Source organism: Crotalus tigris, unplaced genomic scaffold, assembly GCF_016545835.1.
Source record: "Crotalus tigris isolate CLP2741 ecotype Arizona unplaced genomic scaffold, ASM1654583v1 scf7180000019924.707973, whole genome shotgun sequence".
Classification (NCBI taxonomy): domain Eukaryota; kingdom Metazoa; phylum Chordata; class Lepidosauria; order Squamata; family Viperidae; genus Crotalus; species Crotalus tigris.
This window is the reverse complement of record NW_024097775.1, coordinates 341,523-365,046: the sequence shown is the minus strand read 5'-3', so window position 1 is coordinate 365,046 and position 23,524 is coordinate 341,523. Positions and strand designations below refer to the sequence as shown.

General features: G+C 33.8%; 1 protein-coding gene across 3 annotated transcripts in view; it reads right to left on the bottom strand.

The window, feature by feature from the left end:
• The window catches only part of NYAP2 (neuronal tyrosine-phosphorylated phosphoinositide-3-kinase adaptor 2), a 138,601-nt gene extending 122,935 nt beyond the window's left edge, over positions 1 to 15,666 (bottom strand). The window contains exons 1-3 of one of the 3 annotated variants that reach the window (XM_039364905.1): positions 15,141 to 15,666; positions 14,396 to 14,905; positions 7,582 to 7,804 (exon numbers count right to left, since the gene is read on the bottom strand). In XM_039364905.1, coding sequence (XP_039220839.1) covers positions 7,582 to 7,787 — 206 coding nt within the window. In that variant the 5' untranslated portion in view covers positions 7,788 to 7,804; positions 14,396 to 14,905; positions 15,141 to 15,666. Of the gene's footprint in view, positions 1 to 7,581; positions 7,805 to 14,395 lie in introns of all 3 variants that reach the window. The other 2 variants (XM_039364904.1, XM_039364906.1) reach the window with 2 other exon arrangements.
• Between the last annotated feature and the right edge of the window lie 7,858 nt (positions 15,667 to 23,524).

Genomic DNA, 23,524 nt, shown 5'->3' with positions numbered 1-23,524 from the left:
GGGGGAATAGAAACAACTACCCCCAGAAGGGATGGGAGAGGACCCCACTCAGCCCCAGAATTAGCGATGGAGGAGTGAACAATAGCGCACAGAACAGAAACAGGAAAGGGCTGGGTGCTGATGCAAAGGGTATGCTTAGAATGCAATTTGATCAGCTGGGACCGGTGATGCAGTCCAGAAGCCAGATGCAGGCGCCTAGTGACCATATATAAGCTTCTTCCCAACAACTGCTTTTAACCCTGACGATGTTGGAGCTTCCAACGAAAGCTAGGTTTTATTAAATGTTTTTCTCATTTATTCTCATGGTGATCATTATTTATTTGCTTTAATATATATATATATATATATATATATATGTTTTCTGAGGTTTTCGCGGGTATATGTATATAGGTCTTTGGTTGTTCGGGTTTTCTCCCGCGTAAAATTGGAAGTGTCTTGGCAACGTTTCGACGAAGTCACATTCGTCATCTTCAGGCTGGTGTTTTTAGCTTCTTGCTTTGAGCTAAAAACACCAGCCTGAAGATGACGAATGTGACTTCGTCGAAACGTTGCCAAGACACTTCCAATTTTACGCGGGAGAAAACCCGAACAACCAAAGACCTATATAATATATATATATATATATATCTATATATATATATATATATATATATATATTATATATATATATATATATATATTGCTGCTCGAAGCACGAAGCTGAAAACACCAGCATGACGAATGGGACTTCGTCGAAACGTCGCCAAGACACTTCCAATTTTACGCGGGAGAAAACCCGAACAACCAAAGACCTACATATATATATATATATATATATATATATATATATATATATATATATAATGAAAATGATATAAAAGTGTTGAAGATAATAAATAATAATACTATTGCAAATATTCCTGTGTATTTTCCAGTCTTTAATGTTCACTTGTCATAGATCATAAGAACTTAAGGTGGCAACTATTAAATAGAATTTATTCTTGCTATTGTCCAGATTATCTGATTATCAAGTATTGCATAAAACATACATGATAGAAAATTCCTCCTCTTTGGCAACATCTGTCTATGTATTCTGAGGAAGAAGCAAAACAAAGTTTATGTGATTTTTCTTTTTTCTTTTTTGCTGGAAAGTAAATGATGGAAGCTGACAAACTATGGTAAAAACCACAGGCACATGACTATTGGATGCTGCAAATGACTGTAAAGATAAACTGGTTGCCAAGCATCCAAAATGCAATCTTATGACTGCAGAAGATGGAGGATGTGGGTGTTGTAACTTCAACCTTGTTCATAAATAGCTTTGGGGGGGATCTTGCTTAATTTCAAATGGTAACTAAGTAACTGATCTTTAAGCAACAACTACCTGTTAATTAAGTACTCTCACAGATTATCTTAGTTTTAGAACATTTATTTTAAAATATTCTGTAAATATAATTTCAGTGCATTAATGCAAATAAGACCTGAATGTGGACAAGAATATCTGGAACTAAAGTCTGTTTTTAATTTTGTATTTACTACCTTTAATGAAAGATAGATATATGGGGAAACAATATTATATTATTACCTGAAAATATCAGCATTCATGAATTGATGTTTATATTTAAGAAGGGCCAGCATCAGATCATATGAAAACTTTAAAATATAAATTTACCTATCAAGTCTGAAAAAAACATATATATTGAAACTAATCTTTATCAGGCAAAACCCTCGATATATTAGTTTGGTTTGTTTATAATGCATTCATAAAAATATTCAGAATCTTTAAACCTCCAGATGACTTATGTGTCTATTGAATTTGCTGTCAAAGTACTGATGGTTGATGGGCAAGTTCAAAACCTCTGCTCCAGCTTTCATTCTTTATATTAAAACCAAACTTGTCCTTCCAGCAAAAAATATCTTTGTTCAAAGGTCAGTATCCTGAAAGTCCTTCAAATAGACTGATATTTTCTATTAAATAGGACAAATGGCCCACTATAAGGATTATTTTGTTGCTTGAATGTTATCTCGCTGTTGTCTACAACTGACTTTTAAAAATATTTTAGTCCCTTTCTTGTATTTTTATCTTTCTAGCAGCCTCTAACACATTTATTTATGGAACTACAAGAATAACATGCAGGAACGTATATTCAATTGCTCCTTAAAATGTAGTGTGGTCAAAGGGTGCAAAGCTGCAAGATTAATGGGCCTGAGAAAATTAAATGATTGAATATGTATTATTTCATTACACTTTATAAGATATAAACACAAATAAAACAATAGCTTTAGAGTGGGCATGTTTAATGGTACAGTTGTCAATAGTCAGCCATTTTAGCAATGTAACACACAAAAAAGCAGTTCAGAATGTTGTGCTAATTTCTATTCCAAATTATATTAAGATAGAAATTATTTCAAGACCTAGCAAGAACTGCATTGCAAGGATACATGTGGAAAAGTAGCGATAAGATCTGATCGATAAACAAAAAGTATTATTATTTTCTTCCAATATCCTGAGCGGATGGCACTTCCTTGACATTAATGGACAGAAATACAGTAAAGCTTTTGACAACTAAGTTACTATCATCTGTAAATGATGCACAATGAAGTATATGTTTTGCACTACGCAAAATTACTGTCATTTTAAATGTAAAGTTTATAATTTTTCTTTGTTTTTGTTTTGGAAAGTCAAGGTATTTGATACTAACAACGCCTAAAGATTACATCTGTATTCAGTCCATAAAATCCATGTTAATGTTTACTTTGAACTGCTGCAGACCTCATTGCTTAATGATCTGCCTAATTTATGGCCATTTTTTCTTTCCCAGCTATGCATTTTAGACAAAATATAGTCATTCTTTTTCAAACTACTTCCTTTATTGTTATCTCAATAAATCTGTTTTTTCCACTTTAGGAAGGAAGGAAGGAAGGAAGGAAGGAAGGAAGGAAGGAAGGAAGGAAGGAAGGAAGGAAGGAAGGTTGATATGGAGGAAAAAGTGTTAGGGAAATATTTTTTTCAATACTCATTTCTTCCTGGGCCTTGCAGATGTTAAAAATTCCATGGAATGCAGGTTCCTCTATTTCATATCAAGTAATACATAAGCCTGGCATTCATGTCATTAACAAAAACAGGCCTTATTCTTAGAAGACCAGTGTTGGTTTATTTTTTGACTGAAGCAATTTAGATAGTCTTTTGCATGCCTTGCTCCAACATTGTAAAAATTCTTGCTCCATCTTAAAAAAATAGTTACAATTTCATCCATTCTATCCCTCATATTGTTGTTATATTTTTGGTTCTTCCCATTGCTGCTACATTCACTTTCTTCCTGAGGCCTAATTCCTAAAACAATCTAAAACGAGAAAACCTCAAGGGGAATTTTCCTTCTCTGATTTTTGTCTTTTTGTCACTTACGGTATTTGAAGAAGGCAATTGTAGCGTGAGATAGGTTATTCTGAAAGATTAGCAATGGAATCTACTAGGTGATGGATCTCCAAAAATCCATTAATGCCAAACCTCAATATTGCAACCAAGAGGTCCCTATACCTAGATTCTACTCTATCACAATCTTCTCAAATAGACTGATGTGAAACCAAGAAACCAAGGTTTGTAACATGAAGACAATTATTTAAATTTTCTTACTTTCCACAAGCACACTTAGCAACCTCTTTTGAGCTTTAAGACTTGTTATTTCTCTTTCTACTTGAAAGAGGCATTACAAGTAATTTTTTATTTAGTGACTGTTCGGAGTTATGACTGACCCAAAAAAAAGGACTTATGACCCTGACTTGAACTTCTAACAGCAGCATCTCCTGGGTCACATGATCAAACTTTGGGTACTCAGTAATCAGTTACTCAGCAATTTATATTTAAAATTCATCAGTGTTATTGAAATCCTCAAGTGGTGAACAGCCTTGTATGTATATATAGCAATCTGATGAGCATAATGAATATATACATAAATATATGTAAATATTATGTTATTTTAGCAATGTTGTTTTAATTATTCATTGAGAGTTGTCTAAAGATTGATATCAGATGAGCAGCTATATAAATGCTTTAAATAAAATAAATAAAAATGTCAAGAAAATCATGGGGATATCCTTTGTGTGGCATACTAGTAACCATTGTCCCAAAAATGACAGAGGTGGAAGAAAATAGTCGCAGGACAAAACTTAAGACTGATCATATTTAACTGAAATTTCAGTTTAGTTATTAACAAAGAATTACATATTATTCATATGATCATTCCCCATACATCTAATCATTGTTTATCTTCTGCCACATTAAAAATAACAGTTTTAATGAGAGATCGAAAGACAGACAGACAGATGACACACACATGCGCGCACGTGCGCGCGCGCACACACACACACGTATACATTGCCTTAAGGTTGCCACTCTCTCCCCTAAGGCCAAAGTTCAGTTTTCTAATTTTGTTCCTCACATGGCTGTAGGATACTAAACAATGATAATGGCACACCAGACAGCAGTGTCTGGAGGTAGTCTGTTTCACTGTTTTGTTTCTAATCCATCAAGCACTCAAAAAGACATCCTCTTTAAAATATCCTCTCTTGCTGACATGGCTAAATTGACTGCTTATTGCTGACTGGAAGCCTTTATACTATAGACTTTTTGCATGGAATAGGGAAAAAAATGAACTTGATATCTATGTTTCTGATGATTAGACAGCATAGATTATAGAAAGGAGAGAGTTATAGCTACAGACTAAGAGCTAATTTTATAACTGTATTTATAACTGCTATAAAAAAAAGATCAGAAACAATTTCTTTGTTTTGTTCTTCTTTCTTTTCCTTTATTTTCCTCCACACTTTTTTTGCATTTTTTGCATTTTTAGTTTTCCTGTTGATTTCTTTCTTTTTCTTTACTTTTTCTTAGCTTGTATTAGTTTTTTTCCTTCTTTCTAAAAATATAATATTCCCTTCTCAATGTGTGTGTGTGTGTGTGTGTGTGTGCATGCGTGCGTGTGTTTGTGTGTGTCAATATAACAAAAACAAGAAAATCTCTTCAAGAAGATTTCTTTTGGGCTTAAATATTTATAAAAATTATGGTTGCTATTATTCATAACTTCTAAAAGATAAACATGGACAGTGTCTTTGGCACTGAAGGCTATTTTGGAAATATGTCAAGAGCACAAAGGCTCTGGTTAACTTGCATGTAAAATCAGAAATAACAAACATCATTTAGATCACACACCGTGAACATGGCTAAAGATTCCACATAATGAACATGGCTGGAGACACTATTATATCTATTACACATTTAAGAACATTGTAATGAATACAAGAAAAAGTGTATCAGATCTTGAGAACTGACTACCTCAGTTTTGGTGTTTTTAATCACTGGAATCTATGTTGAATCTAGACAATACGGGAGAACTGAACATCAGTTTAGAGATGCTCAGCTATCCTTGAAGGGATTCCTCTGAAGGAGTAGGAAATTGGAAATTTTCTTATCTTTTGGAGAGAGAAGATGTTTTTGACCAGATTTCTATGTTTTTCCAAACATATTAATGTTAACATATTAACTCATTCAATAACATGATAAAGCACAAACAGTATTCTGAACACAAAGGCTATATTAATCAAATGAAAGAATGGGACATTCTGAAACATAGCAGAATGAGTTATATTTCATTAATTTCTTTTAATTTTAATTCATCTTAAGTTTAAATCTAATTGATCTAATTGTTGTCATGGCCCTTTTCTACATTTTATGATAAGAACTCCAGTATGCTACTTAGAAACATGCACACTGAAGGCTATTTCCAAAATAGCCTTCAGTGCCAAAGACACTGTCCATGTTTATCTTTTAGAAGTTATGAATAATAGCTTATACATATACATATACATACATATCTTATACATATAAGATCAAGAAAATTTCCTCCCCATCCAGAAAATTAACAAAAAACAAGAGGAAATAATAAACCTTATACCTTAGGAGTGCACAATCATAACTATAGCTGAAGATATTGCAGATCTCAGCATTTAATCTATCCAAATGAAATTTAGGCTGGCGAATAAATCTATCAGGAAAATAGCCAAATAGAGTTCTTCACTTCTTAATAAGAATGTAATTCATGTAACATAATAGCTACATGCTTCCATGAGTGAGGGGTTTTTTATTTATTTAGTCAACAGCTGCCCAACTAACAGAGGCTTTACTTAACCTTTTCCACAAAGTAGGAACGTTAAATGCATAAACGATAGCCACAATGGTTAATATTATCCTCTCCTGTTTTATGTTCCTTTTTAATAGTTATTTTTAATTGTGATTGTGTTCTTTGTGTATTTATTGTTTTTTAATCATGTTGTACATTACTCATATCACTTTCCTGTGAGATGGGCAGGTACAGTATTATGAGAATAAATAAATTATTTAAACTTTATTTCTTTTTTAGTATCATATATTTTAGAATAACTAAGACTATTTGGTAATCAAGCCCATGGAAATATATTCATTCCATTTTTTTTAGCAATTGTTATTGTAGTCCAAAATCCATTTGATGATAGGTGAGGCCTTTTCTGTGATATTCATCAAGACAGGCCATACAGATAATGAGGCAAAGTCTTGCTCATCTCCACAGCCATGCTCCTTCAGCTGGGGGAATGGTGAAACAACAGAGGTGCTTCATAAAATTTGGCCTCATGCACTCATACATGAACAGCTGCTGTGTTTTCAATGCAGAGATACCCCTTCAAATCCACAACAAACATGGTGTTTGAAAGCCAAGATCTCCCATGTTACTGCTGATAGACTAATGTGACTTTCTGCTGGCAGTCCTGAATCAGATATAATCAGCATTTGTTTGTACACTTTCAAGGCTCTAAATTGGAACCAAACCATATACAATTATAATAATTGTTGACAGGATTTAGAAGATATTTGTTCAAATTCTCTTGCAGAAAAGCTAAGCATTTCCTTCTTCCATGCTATTCAGTGACAAAGATAGAGAACCCATGGCCCACTAGCTGCATAGAGCCCCCAGTTCTGCTTTCTGCTTGCCCTGGAATCCCCCACAATCATATTGTCAAAACACAATAGCAAATCACCAAATTGCAACAGTACTATATTGTTTTTCTCTGCTTTATGGGGCAAAAAACAGAGACAAAATAGTTAATATAATAGATCCAAGTTCTAGTGCTTTTATCCAGTAACATTGTAGTGACATACCACATAGTCCTGAAATCCTCAGCTGCATAAAAAACAAGTGTGATTTAAGTTGGACAAATAGACGCTCTACTGTCAGTGACCTAATCCATTTTCCCCTAGCAGCACTAGTTTTTTGCAATATGTCAGTATGAAACTTTTCCAAATAAAGATAAACTTGATTTATTGGGCTACCAATTTCATGATTTATCTATCTAATTTAATTTTAGTCCACTGAAAGCTGCCCTTTTAAGCTACCCATCTCATAGACTTACTTCCTCATTTCTATTCTAAAAATCCACTGAAATAACTAAACCAAATTTTTACAGTAACACATTTAATTGTTAAATGTACAACCATTACTCCAGCCCATGTATATGCTACAGATCTTTAACAAAGCCATAGTTTCTAAAAAAAAAAAAAAAAACAGTCCTTACCGTTTTATTGCTTCTTCTTGTTTCCGGCGCTTTTCATTCTTTTCTTTCAAATAAGCCAGGTTGGTTTCATTTCTCATGCGATCATTCTCCCGAGCAATGTCAGAAGCATTCTGTATAACCAAACCATCATAGGCCTTCATGCCCATATCTTCAATGTACTGGAGAAAAGTGCCCAAAGTGACCTCCTCTTGATTAGAATTCATCATCTTGTGGGAAATACTTCCTGTGGATTGACAAAAGGAAAAATGTTCATACACATGTATATTATTTCACTGGTTTTCTGCCCATTCTTAAATCAATGAACAATTCAAAATTTGTCAGGATTATCAAATGTAATTTTATTTTAGGCTGAAAACAGTTTGAGTAAGTGTTGGATTTTGTATTTTAAAAAATGAGGAATAACCATTCCATGCTTCTTTGTGTCACTGACCTAATAGAATTTAAAACTTTCTAACTTATTTTTGACCATGCTCCAATTTGGGCTGCTATTAGCTCTGTGAGCTCTGTTTTAAATGAATTGCATCAAATAAAAGCTTTATTGCTATATACCGAATTAGCTTTTTTCCTTCTGGTTTATTCTCTCCCACTTTGCTTGATGGAAAATGCTGGAAATTTCAGAAGTTTGTTCATTGGCTACTGACTTTCTTTTTTATGATCAAACACAAGTGATTTAATTTAGAATTTATATAAGGTGTAAATTTACAACAAGCATTTTCTAATGTTATGACCTGTATCATATAAACACACATACACAGAGATAAATTTCATGGTTTTATTTATTGTTCTATTTATGTATTTATCATATTTCTACCCTGTCCATCTCACCTAAGTGATATATGGATTAATATATGAAGCTTGGCTGTCATCCCAAGGAAGTATTTTCTCCAAATCCATATGTTCCTTTGGTTAAGTTAAATTCCATGCATCTGATTGAAGTTGATTGTGGTCCATGAAAGCTTTGGCAATAGTAGAAACATTTCTAAAGTGCTACCTGATTGGTTTGGGGTTTATTTACTCATTTTTATTTAGAAAAAAAGTTTTAAAAGGAACCCTTAAGGGAATGTATTGATAATGCCCTCATATAAACAGTATTACAGTTCTAATTACATTCAGCCATTATAATCTTATTTAATTTTAAATGCCTGGAGAACACCTCAGTATGAGTTCATTTCTTAGTTTTGACAACAACCAACAATATTGAGGCCTACATGCTTAGTAGGGAAGCAAATATGAAGTTAGAAAGATTGTTTGCCTTTTCACCAATTCTCATGCTGCTGAAGATCAACAAATTATATTCAAAAATATTTCAGAATTTGCAATGGCAAAGATAGAACTGAATCAAAGTTTATGCTACATGAGTAAAAGGCAAATCTTATAATAGTTCCATCCATGCAAAAAAAATTTAAAAGCCCACAATTTCCCCCCTTATGTATTCTCAATCATTTGGTGAAAGAGAAATTTGTTTTTGAACTGCCTGTTGAAGTAGATAATTTCAGTGAAATTCTAACAGGTGGAATACGGTGTAGTTGTCCTTATGAGATAAACCATAGGATGGATGAATATGCTGTATTTCATTCTAAATCATCTCATCACCAATTTGTGGCCTTGCTAGGCTTGTCAGGGTTCAGTTAAGTCCCAAGGCAGTTATGTCTTTGGCTTTTTCAAATTGAAAGGCTTTTTCATTGGCTTTTTCAGATTGAAAGGTTTGGGCAGCAAAAAAAGCCTTAAAGATATGAAAGCCCAAGTAACAGAAAGCAATGGCACCATCTGCACTGCCTGACAATTCCAACATTAAAATAACCTGAAAAACACGACAAAAGAAATATCAAAGAAATGTTCAGGTATACTGACCATAAAGTAAGAAAACTTTGAAATAATTTAAATTCAAGCATGTTAATTTAAATTTAATGGGAACAAAATAAACACCCAATGGGAACAAAATAAACTATAAATTAAGAAGGGTCATTTACTCTAGGCCTAAGAAAGGTCATACATTGGCAACCTTGTTTGTTTTTAATTTCTGCATTAATGATGTGACTCTTTGCTTTAATGATTCTGGATTTCATATACTTAAGATTGCAGATCTAAATTATCATTGATATGAATATGCAATACTTTAGTTTCAAAGAAAATTTTGCTTTGGAGTACATGGAGTATACCTGAAATCTGTTCCAGAGGAGCTGGATCTTTTTCCATACATTCCAAAGCACTTTTTTTACCATTAAAGACTAATATTTCTATTGTAGACTAGTCACTTTCCTTAACTAACATTTTCGTGAAAGTGAGGTGCTCGAATAGCTACACATATGAAGTAAGCCAAAGAAATCTGGGGGGAAAAATTGCTACTTTCACAATTTGAGAAAATGTGCTTTGTACATGTTACTGCTTCAAAAAATCTGTTCTGAATGATTTACACAAACTGTAAATTATACTTTTACTAAAAACAATAGGGAAAAAAAGGTGAAAGGAAGAATGGGAAAAGACTACAGGTATAGAATATTGGATGATGTGTTTGAATCCTAAAGAGACAGCAGCAATTTTACAATGGAAACACAAAACAATGTTGTGTTGTTATTGTTCTTCCATACAATCATACGTGATTCTCAGACATTGCCTGTACAGATCCCTGCAGTTTTCTTGACAAGGTTTTTCAGGAGTGGTTTCCATGGCCTCCTTCTTAGGACTGAATGAAAGTGGATTGTCTCAAGGTTACCCAGCTGGTTCTGTGCCTAAGATCAGACTCCTTAACCTTAAGGCTTAACCACTACATCAAACTGCTGTAGTTTGTACTGTACAAATGTTGTACGTAGCAGTCTAAATCCAAATGTAATTTGCAATACGCATAAAAGAAAGCCATTTTTTCTTCAACATCAATAAAGCTAACATAATGTGGCACTAAATAATACACAATCTTAATACTGAACTCAGTTTTTCCAAGTTTTGATATTGTCTCAGTCATTCTTACATTGTTTAAGGTAAATCAGTATTATAAACACCTTTACATTAAAAATACTAAACTGAACTTGAAGTGAATGGGAACCCCAAGCTAAATCATGTAATCACTTTGCTATATTATAATCCTTTATATCTAGGAAATATTACTGTATTTAGCCTTTAATCATTCGATGTCAAGATTTCATTGCCTGTACATTGCAGATTTGTCACTCAGCTGAGCTGATTGTATGAATAATATTTGACTTTATTAACATTTAAAGTAGGTTATTTATTATTATTGTACTTAGCATCTACACTGTTTTAAATTTATTGTATACAAAGGAAATATACAATACACTGTGAATTCATATTTTCTCTGAAAATAAGTCTTTTAAGGTTCCAGCCAGTCTTTACCTACAAGCAGGGCATTTCTCACTTTTCCTCACAAAATTTCTTATCTCCTAAACTGCATTTCATGACTGTTAAATATGTTCAATCTTGGGATTTTTTAAGAAAATGTCTGTAATTTAGGATTACAGGAAACTTTTTCTCTTCATTGGGGCAGAACATAGGATTGCCCTGTCTTTTCTAATTTCTTGATTAATCCAATTTTCCTACAAATCAAATTGTACTCACCATCTATGCATGCTATTGGATGGATTAATGGTGACCCAGTTATCAATTCAATACTGAATACCAACAATTTAATATCAACGATGTATACAAGGTTGTCATTTGATGACTACAGAAAATATTCAGCTACAAGACAGAAGTTTATGTATGGAGCTCACAGTTTCCTTTAAAACACAGCATGGTTTAAAATTTTTACTACTTTTCCTTCATCTCTTCCTTACAGTCATGATGGAGTGCTGTGAAAGGAGGGAATGCCTTAAAATCATGTGCAAAAGGTTTTCTGCAAAGAAGAAATGAAGTTCTCAGAAGGTGTCTTTTTACCTTTCATTTTCCCTATTGGTTTATTCAGCTTACACAGCAAGGTCATTGCATGATACATTCCCCCCCCCCTTTTTTTTTTTGGCCTGTGAATACTCACATGACTAATTCCTGTAGGATAACAATGCATGTGAAATTTCAGTAAATGAAAATAAATAATTGATTGGGTTTTTCAATCAAGTCTCTGATTTCCTGAAAAGTGATGACTTAATATAATAAAAAAAAAACCTGAAGAACTCAGATGCTAAAATCACTCAGTAAAAAGATGAAGGGAAAACCCATGAATTATGTCAGACTAATTAAAAACAATAATGTTCCAGTGCATCTAAGGCTAATATGATGAAGAAGAACATATATGTACAAGTATGTGCATTATTCCTGACCTCATTTAGCAGCTCTGGTTGTCAGCTTTCCACAATTTAGTAGTTTCTGGATGAATTCCTAATTAATTTCCAATAATTTCTTCCTTAGTAATTCTGTGAATTTACAATTCCAATTTAGAGATTGATAAATTGGAGATACTAATCATAATATTTATAGAATAGGGAATAGTGCCAAGGGGTGGAGTGTAATTATCTGAAAAGATTATGATAGATATAAACAAACAGATTAGGGACTAGTGTGTGACCCATCTCTTCTTTGTGTAGCCTTTCCCTTGTTGAAGGAAATTCTTCATAAACAAAAGGAAGTAAACTTACATTTCTCCTCACTATTAACAGCATTGTGGGGAAAGAGGGATCTTCAAGATGCTATAGAGAAAAAAATATACTGAACATCCTGTATTTTGTCTTGTAATACCTCTGGTATAACTGATGTACAAGTCAAAGTCATCTAATAAGTTTCATGGCTCAGTTAGGAACTGAACCTGAATCTTCCCCAGTATTAATTCAGCATTATAATCTCTACATCCAATTGTCTCTCATGTAAATTTTGCAGAATGCTGCTCATTTGTTAAAAGAGTTCTCTGCATGACTCCTAGCCATTTTCAGCACACTGATGAAAATCCAATCCTCACTTGGAGTTTTTTTCAGATTTGCATGGAAAATTTCCTAGTCATCCTAAGAAGCCTCTTGACCCATATGGTTAGCCACATGAAGTTCCTTGTGTAGAGTTTCAAGTGATTACTGTGATGCAATTTGCATTATGGTTTGAGCTGTGTTGTGCTGGAGGGAAAACAAAATATGGACAAAGGGATAGGACAGGTTGTTAAAAGATAACCTATTCCGGAAATGAGAAATTAATTCCCTATCACTTACATCCCTGTCTTGAATTACAATTGTTGTATTTTTTTTTTCAGCTAAATGGAAGAATGTAAAAGGAATACGTTTTCAAGCTTACACAAGTCAGCATGCAGATTCCCCTGTATCCTCTCTTTGATATGTTCATTTCTCAGCACATGTAAATTCTAATGGAACAATGACATCATCAAATAGCAGATACATTCCATTCCAGTTGTAGCAGTTGGATTCTCTTTGAAAGATTTAAATGCTTACAAGACATTTAAGTGCAATACAGACAGACCACATTCCGTTTATACCAAACTGCTGACTGCAGCACCACTATAGATGTATTGCACTCTGGATTCTCCTCTCTTTCAGAGTTGCTGCCTTTTATGCAATGGCTTTTAGAAGACATATAATTTCTCTGATAGGCACATTGTCAATGAAATTCTCATATTGTGTCTGGCTCCTTCTTCATTTATTTTTAAGTGGACCTAATTTTTCAAAGGAAATGACTTCTGATTTCATATGGTAGACATGCTGGCAAATATTATCTAAGTGTTTTATGTAGTGCTAAAATTACTGATAATGGAAAAAATAGAACAAAGTCTAAACTTTTCTGCAAAGTCTTAAGTTCAACCTACCTAGAAACTTTCTATGCACAGTTGCATTAATTTATTATATATATATATATATGTATGTGTACATGTAAGAGCTTGTGCACTGGTAAGTGAATGGGTATGCTTATATGGTTGTGTTTGCATATGTTCATTTACATATATGTGTATTTTTTCCCAGGGAATGAAGAAAAGCTCCTTTTACACTTGAAAGAAGCCACTTGTGTGAAAGTATTAGGAATAAAGAACTTTACAAACTGCATATATTAAGGATGGGCATAATTTTCACAATAGATTCTCCTTCCTGCAGGCCATAGTCCACAAGGCTTGAAGAATGTAGATCACTGATACTGTTGTTATAGTAGTTTACTTGTCAGTGGTAAGGCATTTATGCCATGATGCCTTTTTCATATGTGTCTTAATCCCAAATGCAATTTCCTAACAGGCAAATAACATAGAGCTAGAGTCTCAACAGCCAGAAACACCCACAACTGGCAAATTAAGCTTATCTATTGATAACTAGCGCTGCATGGTTAGGTTCGAAGAGAAATGTATCATATTTACTTAAGTATATGTCGTTATTTTCTTAGAAGGGTATGTAGAGAAGAGAACAAGGTAAAGTGAAGATATTTTCTCTAAGAGAAAGTAATTTAAAATGTGACATAGTAATGGTATGCTTTATATAAGAAATAATTAATATAGATATAAAAGATATTTGCAATATGTGTTTCAGAAAAATAGGAAAAACATTTTAATAATTTAGCATGGCTTTTACAAATAAACACTCCACCCACCAAATTTTCTTATAAGACAGTCTAATGCACAGAAAAAGAAGGAAAAAAATCCCAATACATTACATTTTAGTTTAGCTGCTGTTTAATTAATATTTTTAAAACACAGAAAGTTTTTCATTAGATACTTCTAGACTGTAAATAAATCAATTTTTGCTGATATACATCTTTTACAGGCATTTCATTTCATTAGCATGCTTGGATTTTGTTTTAAATAAATGGATGGATAGATGGATAGATGGATAGATGTATGGATGAATAACATATGTGCATGCATATATGCATACGTATATATACATACCAAGATTAAAGTCCTTGGGGGACTGCTAAGTGCAATAATTAAAGGTGACTTTTATCTGTAAAAGCCCTTTCCTATGATTTAGCTCAGTGCAGAGTGAAGGGATATTTCAGCACCATTAAAAAAAACAAAAACAGATTTTGCAGACTGGCTCAGTTTTTCTTCAGTTAAAGTGCTTGCGATCTCCTTGGCAAAGATATCCAAATTGTAGCATTCTGCATCTCCAGAAGTCAGTATGTTTAATTCAAAATACAGGTCTTCTCCATACAGGATTTTAAAAAGGCTTTTAAAGTTTGACTTTCAAAAATACAGTATTGGGAAGAGAGAGGATCTGGCATCTTAAATCCACCTTGAAAGAACAGACAGTTAAAGTATCAGGGGGCACCAGTGGTACCCTGCTTTGAAGTCCAAAAGAAATGAAATGGGAGGGTTTTTTGCCCACCACACAGAAGATTACAGCACCAGCATATGTGATGATAGAGAGGGGGTTAAGGTGCCTCATTGGAGTGGATGCTGTGGAGACCAAGAGAAAGAAAAAGCATGGATAGAAAGCATTGTATCCAAATGGCTCCGTGCAGTTGGAAAAGCAGTCCTTGTTGCCATCTAAACACGGAAGGTTGTAAAACAGTCTTTCTTGCGTTCTTCCCCTCTGCCCCCCCCCCCGCCTTCTCGCTGTCTCTCTCTCTCTCCCTTTCTGTTGATGCTGTTGTTGATTAATCAGGGATTCTCAAACAAAGAGAAAGCCTACCTTCGGCTTTGAGCAGTAATCTGAGGCTTCACTTTTCCTGCAATCCGTTTGCATTCAGTAGCCAAGCAGCCAGCATTCTAGCACCTTGGACAGTTCCCTTTTTGCTTTCCTTAGGCCCGTTGGGGGGAAAAAAATTGAGGCAGGGGAAATAGTGAAGAAATGGCAAGAGACTGGAAAGCAGCAGCCTTCGATTCCAGCTTGCAGTCCCAAGGGGCGCAGCTGCTCATTAAAAGCTCCTATATAGACAACAGATTCTCTCTCTTTTCTCTTGGCTACACAGAAGTCTGACCAGCAAAATAATCCAGTATGGGTGTGGGTGTGGGTGTGTGGAATCGGAACAAATCCACCCTCTTTAGGTAGGACAAAATATGAAGCAAGACTGTTCCATTCTTATCCCCCACTCCCCCCAAAACATCCCTCCACGGAGAATGGACAAGTTAACCTTTAGTCCTGGAAAGAGCAGCCACTTAGAGAGAACATTTAAGTCTCGGCTTGAGATCACATATTGATGTATCGTTTGCACTCACCCTCGTTGTAAAAGCCATGCAAAGCTCACAATTACTGCTGACGCAGATTAGGCTGCTGCTTGGGGAATGGTAGGAGGAGCTTTTTAACCTCATCAAAACAACTTCCCACCACCTGCTCCCACTGCATGAAAACATATCTCCCCTACTTGGAATGAGTAACCATGTAATCATATGATTTGTAAGGCATTTGAGACTAGTGCAAGACTTCCTGTAGGTTAGTGGATATGAAGCAAATGAAGCTGTGATATATATGATGTACCACAATATTTTATAACACCACTTTACTTTAACTATTAAAAGATGAAATAGTTTTAGACCAGTATCAAAAGAAAAAATATATATCTTTACTATAGCAGACAAAATTTTAAAATACCTTTAATCAACAATTAACTAAATAAAATAGATATTTTGAGACAAATGTATATTTCATAATGAACATGAATTCACTGATCAATTAAAATCTATGTTGTCTAACTAGCTTTTTCTCAACTTTTGTCACCTTCTAGATGGGTACTTAAGTATAACTCCCAGAATTCTCAGTCATCATGGTTATAGCCATAGTGACTGGTAGTTCCCACACATGTTGTGGGTAGCATTAGGTTAGAAAAGAGAAGTCTGTGTGGAAGATAGGATTCATGTCAATGAGGAGCTTCATGCTGCAGAAACAGCACACTTTGCTTTCTTGAGCACTGGCTTCTGCTTGATACGGGGCTTAGGTCAACCAGTTTGATTTTTATGTTTGCATTTTTTAAAAAAAATCTGATGTTAGCCACTGAAAGTCACCACAGTGACATGTGTGGCCATATAAATCAAACAAATAAATAAGAAGTACTAGTAGACTTTTCTTAGCTGGAAACTGTCTTTGGTTAATGTGCTACTTCTGCCTAGGAACCATTTCCTCCAACAAATTTAAAAAACCATGTAATATATGCTACAACTAAAATGGGGGGAGCTGTCATGATGCTTTATGAAACTGCTTCAAAACATGATGTCCATGAATCTTCCTCAGAGTGAAGCAACTATTTGAAGATATGTACTGTCTAGTTTGATAATGACTGGCTTTGGCCTCCATGGTTTCCCTCAGGAATCTTTCCTAGCTGTAGGACCAGATCAATGCAAAGCATGTATTCTACATTGAGCATCAGCTCCTTTTTATTGGAAATATATGGTCTTAACATCCATTTATTTATAAAAAGATTTTGCATATGTGTGCATGTTCACATATGTGGTGTGTGGCAGGAGTAACTCTGCTAGACCTACTGAAACAAAAATATGTTATGTTTATTATTTTGCTTTGCTTTTGGAATCTGTCTCCTATTTATAGTTCACATACTGACCAAATTATACAGTTTAGTGAAAACAAAAATGATACTCAGATGATAAATTCAGAAAATACATAACAATGGAGATGGTTTGAATGAGGATTATTATAGAATAAGATAGAAGGGGAAAAACCTGTTACCATGTGAAAATGGTACTCCCACAATCTTTAGTCTGTAAGTACAGCATATATGTATTGAAATTCTTATATCTTTCAGTTTCTTGTATTTGCTTTGATAAGTTGATACAGATATAACAGTATCAAGGCACAAACTGTATTATGATAGATTTTATTGTCCATGTTTAACTGCATTCCACTAAATACAATTAGGATAGAGCCAAAGCTTTCAGAAGAGTATAATTCTTCAGTCTCTAATTTAGATGGCCAGTAGGGTTCAATATGGGGTTGAATTATGAATGTATACAATATTGTAAATCTGACCAAATCATCCTGATTTCTTATTCACGTAATATGTTCATCCAATCTAAATTATATATTATACAATGAGGAAGAATCAATCACCTCAGCAACAATTTTGATATGCCCATAGGTTAGCCAAAAATATATATTTATCCTCCACATATATACTCCAGATTTCTTATTTTCCCACATTTTTCTCAAAGAAAGGAGCAAGCAACTTGAATCTTGACCAGAGATGGATCCTAAATTTATTTACCTGGAACCTCAGCCATTGTTTTGAAATTGATGGCATAGTTTCTCACTTTGTACATGAACACAGAGACACACACACGCACAATGTGCATGCTACCCAATTCCAAAATTGCTCTGGGAATCCACAAAAAATAGGCTTAATGTTGTTTTTAAAAACTGTAACTTTTCTGATATATTTGCCCTAAAAATGTTAGCCAAATACAAGACCCCTCTTCCATCATTTGCATTTCATAATCTTGTCTTTTCCACAAAGCTAAAAATTATCTACCAGTGGAACAGTATTCAAAATGTCAAATTAAATAACAGTTATATTTAACTGCTATATTAAATTTTCTTTAAAAATATCATTGTTATATATTTCTTTAGCTGCAGTAAAGTATGAATCACTTAAAATTTGCTCCATGTTTAAAAAACTAAAAGCTTTTGACACAACTGAAATAATATTTTTAAATGCTATATTGAAAGAAACTTCCCAATCTTTCTAAATGCTCCAACACTGGAAGTTTTTAAGAAGAGACTGGACAGCCATTTGTCTGAAATGGTGTAAGGTTTCCTGCCTGAGCAGGGGGTTGGACTAGATGACCTCCAAGGTCCCTTCCAACTTTACTACTATTATTGCTATTATTATCATGGATGCATTATTTCTACCTCTGAAATTAATGGGGTATTCCAAATGCTCTGGATCACCACTGGCCTAGATCATGACTTGGAGTGTCACACATTCAACAGCATTAGGTATTTTTTGGAATTATTTGAAAAGAATAATCTTGGCCCAAGCTTTACTGTAGCAAGTTGTGAATGGTGGATACGATGGAAAGTTGTGAACTGAATTTTGTTGAATAAGCAGCCATTGGTAATAAATTGATATGCTAGCAGTAAAGTGTGAGTAATGTTGTGGATTTGACAGAAATGTTATAAATACTGCATTACATATAGGACAAAGTTGTGATCTCTTGACTTGCGTAGCCAATAAATGGGCGTACCTCTGGTAAAGGCAGTTGTTTCACCAGGAGCAATTACATATGTGTTTAGTTTAGAATGTTGTAAATGACATATATAATGGCAGTAATGGAATACATTTGTACAAAAATGTAACAGTGGTGGAGAACACAATGGAAAACCATTGCACTATATTTTCAGAGGAAATATCAGTGAGCATTGATGGTTACCAACTGCTAGTAGGACATGATACTAACGAGGATCCTTCTCCAGCACCATTTAAGTTTCAAGCGCTAGAAATGTGTGAAAGGTAATATAAAAATAACCAAGCCATTCTTCCTTTATATCATAGTTCAGCAACCTACAGTACAGCTCATGGCCCTGATATAGCCTATCACCTGAAATTACCTAGCATGAACTCTCAAAAAGAAATATATCCACCTTGCCTGCAATGGTCCTAAAAAGAAAAAAATAGGTTTTGATTCTATTCTAGGCCTGTTGTAAAAATAGATTATTTTAATAAATTGTAATCACACAAGCCCATGTAAAAACATAGATAAATGTTTATAGTAAATCTTCAGTTACTGAGGTCTCTTCCTCCTCCATCCATAAGCATTTCTTTCCTCAACCTCAAGAGGAGCCCCAAAACTCTGCTGAACATGCTCTCAGTTTCCCTTCATGCCATGTCTCCTTTTATATCCATAGAAAAAAATTACATTTTCAGTTACTATTTGATTCAATGCAGTTTAGATTTTACATTTAAATTGTACATTTTACAATTTACATTTAGAGTTTTTTTCATGAAAATGTACATTTCATGTATTTTAAAATTAATTAATATTTAACAAATATTTTGAATGACAGATTAAATGCACAAAAATTCAGAAAAGCATAGATTTCAAAATACAATTGAGTTTTTAATCTATGTATTACTTCTAAATACAAGTTCATCTTCAAAATCAAACTAAACATAAATTCCTTGGTAACCAATTCTCAGAAAATCCAACTTTCTATTGAATCAGGTGATCACCCTATAAAGCAATTATAAAGTAACATTACTACTGGTCAAACATATTTCCTTAAATATTAGCTACCATTCCATTTTATACATAGCTTTTAAAATAGCCAATGTACATGTAGAATAATGTTTGACTAAAAATACTGTACAAGTGTTTTTATTCTAACAGGGATATTTGCTTCTTATTCTTTTCTACTAAATTACAAATGATGCTAGCAGATTCTGCTAGACAATGCAAAAATATTTCACCCGTATTTACCATTTTATGTTTTCAGGAAATGTTGTTTGGTTGCTTATTTAAAATAGATTAGATTACAGAATTTTGGCAGCTTCCCAAGTTCTGTAATTATTGAATGGAATATTCCAAATGAAAATGTTCTGATTTAATTAAGCACATTTTTAAACTACCCACATTTTGTAGAAGCAGTGGTTCTCCATAAAATGGTAAAGTGCAACCCTACATAATAATAATACTGTTTCATAAAGTTAACTTTTAGCCAAAGTGGCATCCCTAATTCTTTAGGTGCATTTTATTTGGAAATAAACCCACTTATTTCAAGGGAAACTGCTTTCACATATGTAATGTTTAAAGTTACAATTCTATGCTATAACCCTATACAAGATGAGTTCCTACAGCAGAACTCTATACAACATGGGGTTTGTAGCTTCCCTTCCAATGGTTAATTGGATTTTCAGTGCTCCCCACTGGAAGGGGTCTACAAATACAAATCACAAAGAAATAAAACAACAAGGCTACCTATAGCAGTGCAGGAAATGTAAACCATATCCTATTTGAACCAATTATAACTCTTAATAATTTAAAATTATGGAATTCAGTTTCATTATTGGAACTTATGTCCATGGATTTCTTTATTGCCATTTATGTCAATTTTATATAGTACCACACATTCATATTAAGCATTAGAATAAGTTACAATATGCCAAATAGTAGTGATACAGTCAAAAATGCAGCAATAATTTTTAATAAGAAAGTCGATCAGACTTTTAGATCACATGTTTTGAGGAATGCCCTACTCCGTGTTTGGAAAAAGTATTATTATAGATTAAATTATAAAATACCTATCTGGGGGATTCCCAGACATGCAATTGAGGGAACTTCTAAGGGGATAAATTTTGATAAAATTTCGTATAAAGAATTGTTAATCTGGTCTGGTTTGAATTGGCATTTGAAATCCCTAGATGTATTAAGGCAGGAAAATATTCTACAGTCATGGTTTCAATACTTACAAATAGTGGATAGATGGACTGTAGATAAGAAAGAGGGAATAACATTAGAAGATAAACAATTGGTTATTCAGATTAAACACCAGAGTCCGGCTCATATAAAAAGAATTTACAATGTGTTATTAGAGTTAGATTCGGAAACAGAACTGGTTAAAGATTGTATGATTAAATGGGCTCAGAATATACAGGAACCGATCTCATTGGATTTGTGGGAGACAATTTGGACTAGAAATGTTAAATTTACACAAGCTCAAAATTTGAGAGAAAATTTTTATAAAATGTTTTATAGATGGCATTTAGATCCTAAAAAATTATCTTGTATGTATCCTAATATACAGCCCAAATGTTGGAGATGTGGTAATAATGATGTGACATATTTTCATATTTGGTGGAATTGTAAAAAAGTAAAGGCTTTTTGGATTATGATTTGGTGGAACATTCAAAAGATTTTTAGAAGGAAGATAAAGTTTACTCCTCAACTATTTTTACTGGGTATTTTCGTTGATTGAAATGAAAAAGAAACTATCTTGATGTTGAATTTAGTAACTGCAGCAAGGTTATTAGTAGGTTCATATTAGAAGAAAGATTCTTTGCCTACTTTAGAAGAATGGACATTTAAAGTATCTAGTTTTGCAGAAATGGCAAACATTTCTGCTTATTTAATGGATCATACACAAGAAAGATATATCACTGTATGGAGAAGATGGATAGATTATATTCAGAAAAAGTATGGAATTAAAAAGTTTCACTTATTTTATGAATGAATATTATAACAAATATTATAGAGAATTGTCTTATAGGTTATGGAGTTAAAGGTTAATTATGATATTTTCTTTTTTCTTTTCTTTTTTCTTTTTTTTCCTTTTCTTTTCTTTTTCATTATTATAAATTTTGTTATTATTAACCCTGTATTCTGCTCTGGGAAGTGAGGGAGGGGGGTTGGGGGTGGGAGGGAGGGTAAGAGGGGGGGTAAGTGTAGTATAGATAACGGTTGCTTATAGGAGTGCGGCCCGGGCACTCCCCTTATGCTGCGTTCATGGGTTTGATAGGGATGGGAGGAGAGAAGGCATAGAGAAGAAGTAGGGTATTGAGAGGAGAAGGGGAGAGGAAAGAGTAGGAGGGGAGGAGAGAAAGAGGAGGGAAGTAGGGAATGTTTTAAGAAAGGGTGGACGCAGCCTGGGGGGAATGGGTGGGTCGCACCAATGGTTATGAATTTATCTTATTTTAAAATTGTATTGTATTTTTATAATGTTTAAATGGAAAAAAAATTTCAATATAAAATAAAAAAAAGAAAAATGCAGCAATAAGATAAGATAATCTTTATTGTCATTTTTTACTGTGGGCACAAGGACACACATCAAAAGTGAAATTTAGTTGCCCGCTTTCAAAGTGAACACACATGACATGCACCTAAAGATACTGTATACAACATATACATACTATATACAACATATTATAGACCTACACCCCCACATATACATATGAATATTAAACACTCCTTCTTGAATATATAAAGGGAGGAGGAAGCTTGAGAGTTCACAAGGTCACAATAAATTATTCTGAGATAAAATTAATATAGCAGTACCTCATATCTAAGGTTGAAACAGATATTTATGCAAAGTGCTTTAATTTATATAAACCGAAACACAATATGCATACATATTGAAGAGATTCTTTGTAAATTTGATCAAAATATGGTGTTGAACACCTTAACAAGTGAATTGCCTGGTCAAGGAATGATAGATTATATATAAAAGAATAGTTCATACTGAAATACAGCAAGAAGTGTGACAACTTTAGAAGCTTTTAAATTATGTTCCTTATTCCACAACGATTTTTAAGAAATCTATCTAACTAAATGAAATTAAATGGTGAAAAAAGTAAGGTTCTACATTTAGGCAAGAAAAACCAAATGTACAGGTATAGTATAGGGGGTACCTTGCTCAATAGTAGTAACTGTGAGAGGGATCTCGGAGTACTAATAGACAATCACTTAAACATGAGCCAGCAGTGTGCTGCAGCTGCCAAAAAAGCCAATACAGTGTTGGCCTGCATTAACAAAGAGATAGAATCAAGATCACATGAAATATTAATACCACTTTACAATGCCTTGGTAAGGCCACACTTGGAATATTGCATCCAGTTTTGGTCACCACGATGTAAAAAAGATGCTGAGACTCTAGAAAGAGTACAGAGAAGAGCAACAAAGATGATTAGGGGACTGGAGGCTAAAACATATAAGGAACGGTTGCTAGAATTGGGTATGTCTAGTTTAACGAAGAGAAGGACGAGGGGGGACATGATAGCAGGGTTCCAATATCTCAGGGGCTGCCACAAAGAAGAGGGAGTCAAGCTATTCTCCAAGGCACCTGAAGACAGGATGAGAAGCAACGGATGGAAACTGATCAAGGAGAGAAGCAACTTAGAACTAAGGAGAACTTCTTGACAGTTAGAACAATTAACCAATGGAACAACCTGCCTCAGGAAGTGGTGAATGCTCCAACACTGGAAGTTTTAAGAAGAGACTGGACAGCCATTTGTCTGAAATGGTATAGGGTTTCCTGCCTGAGCAGGGGGTTGGACTCGATGACCTCCAAGGTCCATTCCAACTATTATTATTATTATTATTATTATTATTATTATTATTATTATTATTATTATT